The sequence below is a fragment of the Opisthorchis viverrini genome, assembly GCF_000715545.1.
Source record: "Opisthorchis viverrini unplaced genomic scaffold opera_v5_12, whole genome shotgun sequence".
NCBI classification, from domain to species: Eukaryota; Metazoa; Platyhelminthes; class Trematoda; order Opisthorchiida; family Opisthorchiidae; genus Opisthorchis; species Opisthorchis viverrini.
Window position 1 is genome coordinate 1,483,162 of NW_008751668.1, and position 13,983 is coordinate 1,497,144.

Here is a 13,983-nt window from a genome sequence, read left to right on the forward strand (position 1 = left end):
TCCAGAGCTCTCGGTCTTTGGGCTCCACTATTTGGTGTTTGGTGGATTTGCGTGCGGCGTCGTCCTCGTTGGCTTCCTGCATCAGTCAGGACTAGCGATCCCGACGATACCCAGTGATCGTTCAACGGTATCGGTGAAGTCGGATGGACAGAACTGGACGCCACCAGGATATCCGCCTTCATATTTTGCCACGCTTCATTCACATGCTCGCTACCAGCACAGTCATGGTTTGCTGTGAAGAGTCGTTTGGGTAGCTCAGATCGGTAGTTTTCAGCTATGTTAGTTCATCAAAGATGTTGGTTTGGCATGCTTCTTAATGACTTGCCATAGCCTGAAGGGAAACGAATTGTCAAGCACGCACGTAGCATGGAGAGATCGGATTGAACTTGTATGCCCCATAAGGAATGACGGTCTTGAATTGTGGGTCTCCACTGGTGACTGCTGGACAATTGATCCAACTGCTTCCACGGTTGATTTAAAGTTGGTGGCTGCCAGGTTAAGCGACGCAAACTTGTATGACGAAAGTTCGTACCAGCTAGGAACAACTAATGGTCAGCAAACCGCTGCAGTGATGCATCAGTGTCAAAATTAATATTGCTGTCTCTGATGATGATGAAACAACTGAAGGAGTCGCTCCCCATCGTCTGTGCGACAAGCGTTGTTTCCTAATCAACGACCCGGATGTGATTCCAAGGAGCTCAGGCGACCAACTTGGGCATTCATATCATCATCAAGGATCAATGCTTCCTGCTCGATGAATGAGCCCATAAAACTTTCGATAGAAAATACCCCTGTCAGCGTCAGAACTGGCTCAGTGGTTAGAGAACGAATTCACTGACCGGAAGGTCCGTGGTTCGAATCTGACCTCTGCCTGTTGACTTTCCCTGCCTAGGCTTGGGCACCCTGACAGTATACCAGCTCTCGTGCTTCCTCCGGGTGGCATGGCAGTTAGACACCGAACGGGTGTTGCAGCTGAACGATTATCCTTCTTAACAGAACTGCAGTCCTTTGCGACATACGCGGACACTACAAGGAGTAACCTTTTTTATGTCAAGAGGCATCGAGCTTAATTGAGCCGGATAACTGGACGATGCAAATACGACTGTTCACTGGGATCCAATCCAGCAGAGCGCGTTCAGCTCTGGAGCTGAGCACAACTCCCACAACATTTATTCCACGAGTTATCGCCTGTGGATCACCAGAAACACGGGGAAAGAAGCGTGAATGAGCTGATCTCGTCCTTGGCGTTCTAAGACGTATAACCACGCTTGAGTCTTGCATGCGGATTTCAGAGATACGACATACATCAACTTTAAGGGATTATAAGCTATCAGATGCTGCTCGCCACTATGCCTGGGAGCTCTACGGAATCAAGTAGTCTGCGGTAATTGGCGCGCCGAGCTTATGAGCTAAATAGCTCTACCGAAATTTATCCTCATCAAACGTTTCTACCAATTCTTTCGTACCGGACGAATACCATTGCTGTCAGGGGACTATAAGCCGAAAAAAGTATATACTGGGGTACAGTAACAGTAGGCTGGGTTGTTATACCAACCAATCATGATGATCTCATTGTTGGGAATCACTCTCACTAGGGGGCGAGATGGACCAAGTGGTTAGAAGGCGAATTTACTGGTCCGTGGTTCGAACCCGACCTCTGCCTCTCGACTTCCCCTGTCTAGGCTTGGGCGACCTGGCAGTATCCCAGCCCTCCTGCCTCCTTCGCGTGGCATGGCAGCTAGGCACCGAAAAAGGTGCTACAGCTGAACGATTTTTTTACTAGCCGACCTGTCGAATCAATCGGAGTTCACCTAACTTTTCCATTTGTGGGCTATTCTTCAATGGATATTAATTTCGTTTTTTTACACAGATATTTTCTGTGTACCAGCTACTCGACCATTTTGATATTTGAATTTCAGCTGGAAGCCGTGTAATTCCCAGCCGACCGTTTCATTTCAACCTACATTATGACGGTCCAATACAGCCAGTTGGTTTTAACGGGTGGTCCAGGTGTTTTCTTCCGTCTGCTGCTAAAGTAAAGTTTAGTGAACTCATCAAACTCCCTTTTAGATGGAGAGGTTGTGTTTTCAAGTTGATTTATGTTGACATATTGGTCTTTCTCGGTTTATATTTCTCTATCAGTCTCATATACCGATTTGCTCTCACAGAGCCACTACAAAGGTGAATATGCGACATATGATTGATCGGTTTCCAGGAATTTCGAAAGTCTCATTCTTTTCATCAATCGTTTCCAAGCCATGATTCCCGTTGCTTTCATTCTTGGCTTTTACGTGGCACTGATATTCGCCCGGTTCTGGCACCAGTTTATGGTGATTCCTTGGGTGTTGAAAATAGCAATTGGTCTGACTGCACATCTCCCTGGATCGGATGAACGTCCGCGTCTGCTGCGCAGAACTTGTATGCGGTACCTCATGGGAAGCCTTATTCTGACATGCACTCGCGTGAACCTCGTAGCCAAGAGACGCTTTCCCAATCTCGACGCCTTTGTCACCGCAGGTGAGCGTGTAGAACAATGTGAAGTGATACAATACGCGACTGATCACGAACTCAGTCCCTGTTTATTTCACTTTATGTTGCTGACGTCTGCAACCTAAGACTCTTCCCAACTTGAATTTCACCGTGCTCTTTCTAAAACATTAAGGCGGGCACCACAGAGACCTCACATTCATCTTGAACCGGTTGCCAAATCCCATTACATGCACTTTGTACTGACAGAGTTTTAGTGATGGAACTGACCTCGTTTTATGAGTCAGGATACAGTAACATACATAAAAAACGCTTCTGCGTATATTAAAATGTTTTCGCTGTAGAGGGACGTGGTCTAGCTTTTGACCAATCGACTTCTGGTTGTTTTCGGGGATTTTCAACAACGCTTACCAACATAGACTACTTATTCGGACCCAGAGGAGCGATAGCTTCAGCTAATCAGTACTAAGATCAGTAAATAAGTGAAAAGTTTCCTGTTGAACGATCCACAATCTTAGTATTCCTGGATTTCCAAGACACATTCGGCTATTGACTGACGTGTTCTTCCTAACAGGCTTGCTCAGTAAGGAATTCCTCCAAAGTTTTTGTCAATGTGACAAATTCTTTGTGGGCGGGTGCAAGTATACGAAGAGTTCCGAAAGCTTTCATTCTAAACGTGACGTCTGACAAACAAACCCATCCATTCCTATTCAGTTCAATCGATGAAGTAGCGAGAATGCTAGAAATTCTTCAAAAGTCTGGCGTTCGATTAGCTGCTGACCATAAGGTTGTCGGTCATAGTATGCGAACAGTATCGTCCCCGATGTCCTCCGTGCATTCAACTCAAAGTAGCTACTTCTCCCAGATGTTCGCGTTAATGGAGTACCATAACCGGTACATATGGAAGCATGAAAACTCAGAACCCACTTTTGCTCATGGGTGCAGTAGGCAGCATAGCATATCGTTTGGTAGCATTTCTCTTACACGGTCCGGGCGACTGTTAAATTGTTGGCATGACCACCGGATAGTACATTCAGTTATCAAAGGGTGGAAAATGATAATCACTGCGCGAGGCTTACTCTGCATGCATGCTTCTGAGTGGAGTATATACAGCTTATGTGCTTGCTATCAGCGAATTACTCAGTTACCCTTTACAACTCCTGTTTGATGATGATTTCACCATTTATGCCGCTCGAGGCTGAAATACTTTTTGATTTCAGAGATGTTTTATATCTTTTGTCTGACCACCGTGAAAAGACAGGTATTCGCTGCTCGAAACAGCTCAGGATAACTCAGTGGTTAGGGTACGCTTTTGTTACCTGGAAAGTTTGAGCCCATCATCAGCGTCTCGACCGCTTCTGTCCAGGTTTGGGCAACCTGGTGGTGGCTCAGCCCTCGTGCTTCTTTCGAGTGGCATCGCAGCTAGGCATTAAAATGTTACGGGTGAGCGAATATTACTATTATTTTTAGGCATTTGCTGCTCATCTTCAGTTCGATATTGTTGATGTGCTAAAGCGACCAAACTCCTTTCCTTTGTTTCCGTTTAGCAGGAGTTTCTCCTGCTTTGAACGATTCCCGCGAGTGCTGCAAAAGGAGGTATGACGAATTTCCACTAAGTATATGTCAGAACATCCATTGCGAGAGCACTACTTTATTTCGAGCAAGGTAGCTTTCCTTCGACTTCATTCGTGATAAGCTACTGAAGTATCGTAGTCTTTCTAAGGTTTTCCCCATACGAGTGCGATGTGGTATCGTGGCAAATAAAGGCATATAAACCGTGCTCCCATAAATTTCGGACATTCACGTGGACGCTGAAAACAACACGGGTGATTGGTTTCTCAACTACACATAATTTTCCATTTCGATTTGGGTTCCCTGAGCACTGGGAGCAGCTTCGCTTGTTGCAAATTTACGTGGGTCACTATTTCGCTGGTAAGGTGACTATTTTTCATTGTAACGTGCTCGGTTTTGTGCACACCGTAACTGCCCACAGTTATTCAGAGGATAGTGTCACTGTCGTGAAGTGCGTTGTATCACAGTTGGTTCATCCAGCGTTGTATGCCTCGATTTTCCAGGGGTGTTTACGGAGGAGGAGACGAAGTTGCTAGATGGCATGGAGCTTCATTTCCAGCCGTTTGCACCGATCATCTGGACTACCTCTCTTATCACTCTCGCAGAAAAGGAAAAAATCATTACCAATGAACATGCCCTCGTTTTTCTAATTGCGGTGAGTCCTGTACCTCTTTTGCGCGAAGTATTTCGAATGCCGTTCTCTTTGCTTTAACTTGAGTTGGATAACGCCTAATCGGATTAGAATTAGTTTCAAGTCAGTATTTTCTCACCCGTTTCAGACTTCACTAACGTTATTTCAACATTTCAACGTTATTTGAGCATGCTGAATCTACAAGCAACCTAACTGAAATGTCCAGATGGATGGAGATGTATCCTTAGCGTAATCAGGATTTCATCCGAGGTGGTTGCTAGATTTGTTGCATCTCACACACAGGAGTACTCTGTTTTGTCCTCGCCAGGCTTTGATGTTTTGCATTTTAGAATTCTGCGTTTAGATGAATCACTAGTTTGTCGTTGCTGTTTGGTGCATGTTTTCCAATTCGTTCTACCTAGTACTGATCCGACGCTGACAGTAAATTTTTCCGTGTCCGTTGATATTAATTGAGTCTAAGAACTATAATCAGTCTGATTAGTTTTGGGGTTTTGCGGGATGGGTATTTTGTTCAAAGTCACGCCACTCTCGTTTGAACGGTCGTCCTCCTGTTCTGGCGTAATTATTCCGGTGAGTCCACACCAAAGGGAAGCACTGGACTCGAGTCTCGCTCTTATTAGAACTCAGTGGTGCATATCCGATGGCCGTGCCAGGATTTGAACCTATGGACAGAATACCTATCCCACAAAACCCAAAAACTGCAACCAAAAAGTTACCCAGCGAGTTTCAAGCGTGTGCCACGCTACCTGACTGGGAAGTCCTGACTGGCTGGTCAATCGATCGTCACAACCAGGACAGTTACTGGGTCGTCGTTCGATGATTCGGGCACACCAATCCCATCGCTCAAGTGTGAACACGTTCGCCTGTGGAAATTCAGAAGCGTCCAACGTGTGTTGGTGGAGCAGTGATCACACGCTCGCCTCGCATGTCAGATGTCCGGGGCTCAAATCCCGGCACGGCCATTGGATATGCACTGCTGATGAGCTCTAATAAGGGCGAAACTCGAGTCCAGTGCTTCCCTTTGGTGTGGACTCACCGAAATAATTACACAAGAACAGCAGAATGACCGTTCAAGTCAATCTGATCAAAGCGTAACGATACACCTCCTCGAATGGACTGGAAAACAACCAGATTTAGTCGTCTTTCGCAGGCATACGACTGTATGCATCGTTTGCATCGTTGTGAGAAGAAGGGTTAGGTGGAACGAAAATGTACCTCGTAAGATAAACCGATTACGAAGACTGGCGTATTAATTGATACAGTGATCCCCTGTGAGAAGCAGCCTGAAACTACTGGCCAAAGCATAATGTTTCCGATTCCTCTGTGTCCATTTGATGAGATTCTACGTTGACAGGTGTGCTCATGTGGCCGAGTTTTGCGGGACTCCACTACATTGTGCTGTAAACTCCCGGCAAAATCTCCAAGCCATTGGCTTCCTAATTATCATCTGCGATGGCCAATGACTAGTCAGATTAAATCTTGTTGCTATTCACTAGCAGCGTAATGGTTGGCTGAAAAAGTCAGCAGTTGGTGAAAGCAGAATTCAGGTCTAATTGTAACTCCTCAGCTGTACGGATCGGTCGATGAGTGCACGATCGTGCTGGAAATGGCTTGGAACTCTGCGGCTCTCTACGTCCCTGCAGTGAGTCTCAGTGGGGATGAAAGTGTTTGTGTGCCATAGCTTCTATGGAACAAGTTTAAATAGTCGTTCTATCTTGAGATGGCTCAGTGGTTAAGGTGAGAAATGACAAGAAGGTTCGTAATTTGAATTTGGCTGCTTCTGTCCAGGCTAGGGCAACCTGGCACTATCGCAGTCCCCATGTTTCCTTTGTGTGGCGTGACAGCTGTACAACGGAAGGGTTTTACGGTTGAACGAGTTCTCAATCTAAAGACGATGCTCTCCAAAATCATCATGTCTTATCTAATATAGACAAGTCCGATAAGCCCTTTGCTACCAGTTATGTCGTCTAGAGTCAAAAGCTTTGATCTTCAGTCAGATTGTCAGGGCCGGTGACGTTGCCGCCTTTCCGACTCAATACTTTACATATCTACTGACTTTAATTGCCCTGTGGTGCTGTGATTCCAGTAGAACCTTTCTAGCTCACTTTTTTGCTGTAATGTAATTCAGGCTTTTCTGTATCTGAAACTGAACTTTTTCACTGGAACTAGTGTCTGAGTCCTCGATTGGTACTATTTCATTTGTCCATAAAATTCCTTGTAACGCGAAGCTAAAAACACTGATTTGACAGGCCCTTGCGACCACCAAAATACTTATTCTCGATATCCACCACTGAAATATTCAGTACTTTAAAAGCCGGAAGACAGGAAAGTGGCGTGTTGTTATGCGGCAGCAATAGCACACTCCGGAGACTGTGCAATTACTTGAGCCTTCACGTACAGGACACCCTTAAAGCGAAGCGAACGACTCAGAACCTGGTGTTGTGTCAACAAAACTTAGTCAGTCATATGAAGAGGTCGCGCTCATGCGAATGTGAGGGCCAACCTCACCTTTGGTTCTCGCATTTGTGTATTTCGCTCAAAAATAGACTACAGTAAACAAGTTCGACCCAGGAAAGTCTTTCTCTTCTTCGAACATTTTCCTCTCCAAAGGAGGGTCCATCAAGAAGAGAGGATCACCTTGGCACCGGGGGTGGACTCACTTTGGAGTTATTATTAGTCTAATATCAGTGCACTAAGTTGTCGAAGTTTATGAAGGAATTATTTCAGAGAGGTTGGTAAGCAATCGGTGGATTTAATTCTGACCAGCGTTTCGCCTTTGCCCCGAAAGCTTCGTCACGCCAAGTGAATAATTTATCAGGTTTGTCAAGTTTCAAGGCAAATGGAGAATCGATCAATGGGATTTCTTACGATTGGCCGACCTCGTCAGTGCTGCTTGTCAGTCACAAGTTTTTGTTTGTTGGTTAGTGTGGTTGACTTACGACATATAGATTAGAGGAGAATTATCATCAAATTAGGTCGAGATTTTGTGGCCTTGCTCTTCCGTTCTAGGAGAATTTAATGTAATGTTTCTCTTGGATGTTCACGAATTTTGTTGGTCTGTGTATGTTAAGGGGCGCTCGAATAACTGGTTTGGGGATTGGGGGATTAAGCGGTTTCGTACTTCAGACCCAGAACATTTCATTGATGACCGGGCCGCCCCGTGCCATCCGGACTGATCCGCTCTCCACACGCTTGCCAGTTCTACACCCTCCATTCTGTTCGAAACCAGGACGCTTGGCGATTTCCACCGCCATGAAAACCAGTCACTGGTGTGAATCTTAGTCCTTATCTCAATACCTCCAAATTCCCCAAACCTATTCTGTATTCAGTGAGCTTCTGGACATCGCCGCTTCTTTAATTACCGACTGATATTCATCCACATTTCTTGGTAGTCTGTTTATGGACTGTCTGTGCTCACCTACTCTGATGTGTAATACAGTGTAGATTTTCCCTTCTGAAGGGCTACTCTAATGTTAGCCGTATTCAACCACTTCTAATAACTTCATATGTCTCTGTTTTGTATGGGATAGCTGCTGTTCGGGTCATGACTTTGGGGCCAACACCTTCTTAGTTTCTGCTTACTTAAACCTACTGAGTATTCGTTGTCGGTAAACCTGGTAACTTATTCACTAGGCGTGACGGAGCTTTTAGATCAGAAATAATGCCACCTATTATTTAACGATGACAACCAGTCGGTCCCTGATAGCCTTCATTTGTTTTAGAACTTTGTAAGAAGGTTCTCAGGCTAATCGTTGTTTTCTGCCTCAATTCCAATACAAGTTTCAATATTTTGCAAATCGCGTGGATTTCCGTGCCTTCGCCAGAAGTTGTTGCTGTCGTACTCCTCGGTCACTCGATGAGTCTAATAGTTTTACCCAGCGTTTGTGAGTAGTGCTTGCTAACATCCCATTTTCCACGGCCGACTAGTTGTAATCTCCATTCATTTACAAATTTTTCTTTGTAAGAATCATGTACTCTCAAATGTAAGTCGATCTATAGTAGGACCTACCTCACTCTAGTATCTCGTCCCGTCGTAAATGTAGATGTACCCAAATTAACACGCCCGATGCTGTACTCGGAACACAAGCCTTAGTTCTCCAAGAGTGGGTTCCAATATGAACCTTACCATACGGTAGCAAACCAGGAGTTGTACCAGTTTCTAGCCAGAGCTGGAAGGTCAGTCACATGTATCAATGCATGTATCGGCGTTTCACTTTCCGGAACCAGCACTTAATAAAAAGCGTCGAAAAAGTAGTGTTGGGAGGCTGAAACAAGTTTGCTGTTGTCCATTGCAATTTGACCTAAAGCTTAGCACTAATCACTTATTGAAAGCATCCATCTAGTTTTGCCTTTGAGATCATCGTTCAGTTAGGTTTAGACCAGACTGAACGTTATGCGTGCATTTCCTTCACGACTATCATCATCTTTTAAGATCGCTATATGGTCCTTGAATCAGAGATCTTTCGTGTTTTTTGGCCGGTCAGCTTCATGATCCTTCAGTGGGGAGATAGAAATTGTCGGTTCTTCGGAGCTGGGGTGACCTCAGGAATGGGAAATTTCGATAGAAATCAGGCGAGGAACGCCTGCCGTGGATTGTCATCACCAGTAGTCCATATAAGTTTTACACATCACTAGCTAGCCACTGGTATAGAGTGAATAGCTAGTCCTTTGAAGCAAAACAATGTGCAGTTTTCTTATCAACAGACAAGCACGATCACGAAGTGTTATAGAAGGAGAAACTAGATTAATTTACTGTTTCCCAACTGTTCTGCTTATCGGTGGAGGGGCAAGTTTCTTATATGTTCGGTTTAGCCGTGATGGGCCCGCTTTCTTGATATACTTTTGCGTTGTGTTTGAGAATTGTTAAGAGCACCGAATTATGGCTACCGTTGAGGAACCAGCAAACAGGGCAATCGTATGCGTTGTGGCTAACTATGCAAGGCCTGAATCCGTGGTACCTGGTCTTGTAATTGTTCTGAAATAGACGGATGTCGAAAAGCGAATGAATGCTCGCCTCTTATGTGAAAGCTATGAGGGTTCATTTTGGACAGACGTGATTATCCCTGAAAGTAATGGTTGAAAAACAGGACAGATGCTACGGAGCGATGTTGTACAGGGCTTATCTTGGTGTCCTTGCGACGTTTCTAGTCTTGGCTTCCTCAACAGTAAACGGACTTGTTGAAATGTGCAACTCAACCCATTGAATTGCTGTATACCCTTGTCTTGACGTACATTTTAGGAGGTGAACAATCTCCGTCAGGGGCTACTCAACGTGTTCTTCATGGATTATGTTTGTGTTCCTTTGGTCTACACGCAGGTAAGCAGATATCTTGTCTGTTCCATATGTCTTCTATCCGATATCCCCATGTGGATATCAGTTTCCAGAACGCCACGTCTTATTAATGAGTAAACCGTCATTGATCAGCAATCCGCGTCCTGTGACTAGCTGATTTTGACACATGCACATATCAGAAATAATTACTTATCTCGGCGTACGGTTTTTAGTTGATTTGCACTGAATCAACCTTCTCGTTCATCTAACTTAGTTGCTTACCACACTGTCTAACAGGATGTTGTCTTGATACTGTTGACTGTCTTCTCCCAGCAGAAGGTGAATAGCGCTCAGCAAAACCCAATATGCGTTTAAATCACCTATTGAGTTGCATTAGTGTCCATGTTGACGGAGAGGATAGTGATGATGATGCAATCGCTGTCTTCTATATAAGTGATTTCGAGGTAGCTCAGTAGTTTAGTCGTGAACTTACGGACCAGACAATGCTAGGTTCGAACCCAACCTCATCATGACCGCTCTTGGCTAGGTTTGGACAACCTAGAAGTTTCTCAGACCTCATGCTTCCCTCGGGTCTCGCGACACTAAAACGTTTTACAGCTGAACGATTTTCAGTCGCCATATAACAGGATTGTAAAGACATCGCGTACACTGCCTAACAAAGAACTAGCTGCACTTTCTCTGTCACAGGCATGTGCATCTCGTAAGACTGGAGTCAGTGGTCATTCTTTCTGCCTTGTCATTTAGTCCCACTGAATATTATCTGCTTGGAAGTTTTCTCATTCCCTCACCGCAAAACAGGTTGTGACGCTTTCAGTCTACTCATATTTGATTGCGTCGCTAATCGGAAGACAGTATATCATGACCAGTTCCACAATGCGCGATCAGAACAACCACGATTTCTACTTCCCTTTTTTCACCACCCTTGAACTGATCATCTACGTTGGATGGCTCAAGGTTAGTGTTTCTGTTTGTAAATTTATGACAATTGCTGTGTACACTCTCCCTACCGCTGTTGTGTGACTCGTCATCTGATTGGCCAGCCCCCCCCTCCCACTTAGCAATTGAAATAGCAACGTATGCTTGTAGTACGGTTAGCCTCACCTATCTTTGATCGTCGCGTGTATTCAGATAGATTTTCTTCAGTGTTATTTTTGTATCTCCCATGGCTCAGTGGTTAGAGCGCGAACTTACTGATCGGAAGGTTCGTGGTTCGAACCCTACCAATGCCTCTCGACTACCTCTGTCTAGGCTTGAGCGACCTGACAGTATCCCAGCCTTCGTGCTTCCGTCAGTTGGCATGGCAGTTAGGCACCGAAAGGGTGCTGCAGCTGAATGATGAGTGATATTCGATACCACACCAAGGGTTTCTAGTTTGGCCTCAGTGCATTTTCCCTGTCTGTGAGAAGCATGTTTCTTATGCACCTGAACTGTTCCTAACACCGGGGCATAACTTATGGAGGTTTGGGTTGAAAGAAGTCAGAATCTTATAGGGGTATGAAACCTTTTTCTTAGCATAACACAATGCTTACAAGTTATAACAGTCCAGTACCGGTTTTTCTCTTCTTGGGACTCATCCCTCAAAGGGTAGTCCCCTTACGATCTATATCTTTTGATATATAGTACGCAATTAGCGAACTATACTCATTTGCACATCAGGTTACTGTTAATGGGAGACTCGACTGAATTCCAGATGTACCATTCTCTTCCGGTCATCGTAAGCTTATGGCTAGATTTTACGAACAAAGGAAAATGGTAGATGAATGCGGTGTCAGTAGTCCAAAAACTTTTTTGGTCTCTGTGAGATTGCATACGTTTTCCTCCAATTTGTGCTAACTGTTTGACCTCCACCGATAGTTCCTGGTAGAAGCATTTCTGGGCGTGAACCGTCTTCCTGTGTACCACAGGCCCTCAGTCGGTGACTTCTTATTCTTTTCTAGCAGTATATACAGTAACGGTGGGTAGTAAAGTTTTCATTCATTGGTGGTTGATCAGGTGGCCGTTGACCTGTTCACAGAGCTTGGCGAACGTTTTGTTATCAAACGAGTTAACATCATCAGTCCGCAATTTCTCTGTTATTGACTCTGAGTTAGTACACACAACATTCATTTTTGAAACAAAATTTGCTTAACTATTACTTTCACATCGAAATGGACCTTTTGAGGCCAGAAGGGTTGATGGGTCTTCTGTGTGCTTGTCCTTGTACTGAACTGGTTGCACACAGGACTATAGAGGCTGAGGATCTTTGATACCGTCCAAGTGGCTCACAGGTCGAGGCTCGATCTTTTGATGAAAGGGGTCCTTGGTTGTAGTCCTACCAACCAATCCTCGATTATTTCCTTTCAGTTATATTGTACAGTTACCGGGGGGATGGACTCAAATGACGACAGGCATCCTGCAATAAGTCCGAACAGCAAGAATACAAAATAATTTCTCACCGTATCTGATAAGTTTTGTTCCAGCTGCTACAGTTTCGGTCACCAGGAAATTAGAGAGCTAGGGAGATACACCCAAACGTTCCAAGCGATGCCTTGGTGCATGAGCGTCAGTAACTGCGTTTGAGCATATCCTGCCAGTTTTACTAACCCCTAATGAGTTGGATCCCAGATTCCCAAACCCGGGAGGCGACAGTTGTCAACCCAACTGAGTTTACTGGTTAGTACTTCCATACTTCGTCGCCAGATCATGGACTTTCCACTTCTCGGCCGCTTTCACTTAGTACGGAACTAAGGAAAAAGAGTTCTGTGGAGCAGACGGCCCTATGGCTTGCGAAGTACGTGTCTTAACAGCGTGAGTAGTTCCTCCATCACGGGGATTTAATCTGGCTTACCTCGGAATTGCTTCCACCAGATCCGGCGAATGCTTGGGGACAATTGCGGTAGGAACACTGTGAGTGTTCCTACCTTCTGTGCGCATAGAGCCACGTTTATGATCCAAATGTCAGTATGGATCGCACCATCGTAGTATGTACTCTGCTTTTGCAGAAATCGTCACATTGGCGCCGTAGGTGTCGGCGGTTGGCACGAGCTATCCAGCCCTTCTCCCGTTTTTACCCAAACTTCTTCAGTTTCACTAAAGCCTTGTTTTCAACCCTATTTACCGCGAGCCCATGGAATGAGTGTTCCACCATGGTAAGTTATTGGCCAGTCCCGTTTGGGGAAATACAGTGTACTCTTCTGTCATACCACAAGCTTTGAGAGGTACATGAAGGCATAGTTACACCCTGAATCGATTGTTGTCGAGTAGCGTAGCAAACAGCCTGCTCAAGCACTGGACTGAACAGAAGACCCCAAGTGCATACCACTGGAATCCGTGTCCCTATGTCACCGCCCTCTAGGGATCCACCAAGTTATGGAGGCATCACGGTTGGCTGGGTTTCCATTGGTCATTCGGAGAAATGTCGAATATGTCTGCCCGTTTATATCAGCTCTCGGTGCTCTTGGGACCAGCTCGTTCTCATGTCGGAGTTCTCGGGGAATTTCCCTCTCTTGTAAATAAGAAGCCATAGATCAGAAAACTTTGACCTTCAACACGAATATTACGACCAGTAGTAATGAGAACAACTACGGTGGGGTCTCTTGTGGGCTTAGTTACTCTGCCGCTTGGAAGCGGTCTTGTTCGTTTGGGAGGTTACTGCTGAAACAATTTATATGGGATTGTTTGAACCGAGTTCACACAGTTATAATTCGGTCGTGTACAGATTCATTCTACCAGTAGTAAGCCGCATGTTTTCAGCCTTCCCTTCTTATTAGGTTCTACCAAGCTTCTAAAATCGAGTTTGTCATTTCTTCTTCCAGGTTGCTGAGACTTTGGTTAATCCAATGGGCGAGGATGACGAGGATATCGATATCAATGAAGTTATTGATTTCAACTGGAAGGTAAATTTTCGCTTAGAGCATTCAGACTTCACCTTGACGCTTCTTTTCGACAGGCAGTTTACAGGATTTCAAATCTATGGTCAATCAGGATTAGCCACTAGTGT

At 45.0% G+C, this 13,983-nt stretch overlaps 1 protein-coding gene across 1 annotated transcript in view; it reads left to right on the forward strand.

Annotated features, from left to right (window-relative positions):
• Window positions 1-283: 283 nt before the first annotated feature.
• The window catches only part of T265_01134 (hypothetical protein), a gene marked incomplete at both ends in the record, with an annotated part of 34,886 nt that continues 21,186 nt past the window's right edge, over window positions 284-13,983 (forward strand). The window contains 6 exons of the mRNA XM_009165095.1: window positions 284-579; window positions 2,216-2,517; window positions 4,563-4,714; window positions 9,951-10,028; window positions 10,803-10,958; window positions 13,799-13,879. Of these exons, the coding sequence (XP_009163359.1) occupies window positions 317-579; window positions 2,216-2,517; window positions 4,563-4,714; window positions 9,951-10,028; window positions 10,803-10,958; window positions 13,799-13,879 (1,032 nt within the window). The remainder of the gene's footprint in view (window positions 580-2,215; window positions 2,518-4,562; window positions 4,715-9,950; window positions 10,029-10,802; window positions 10,959-13,798; window positions 13,880-13,983) is intronic.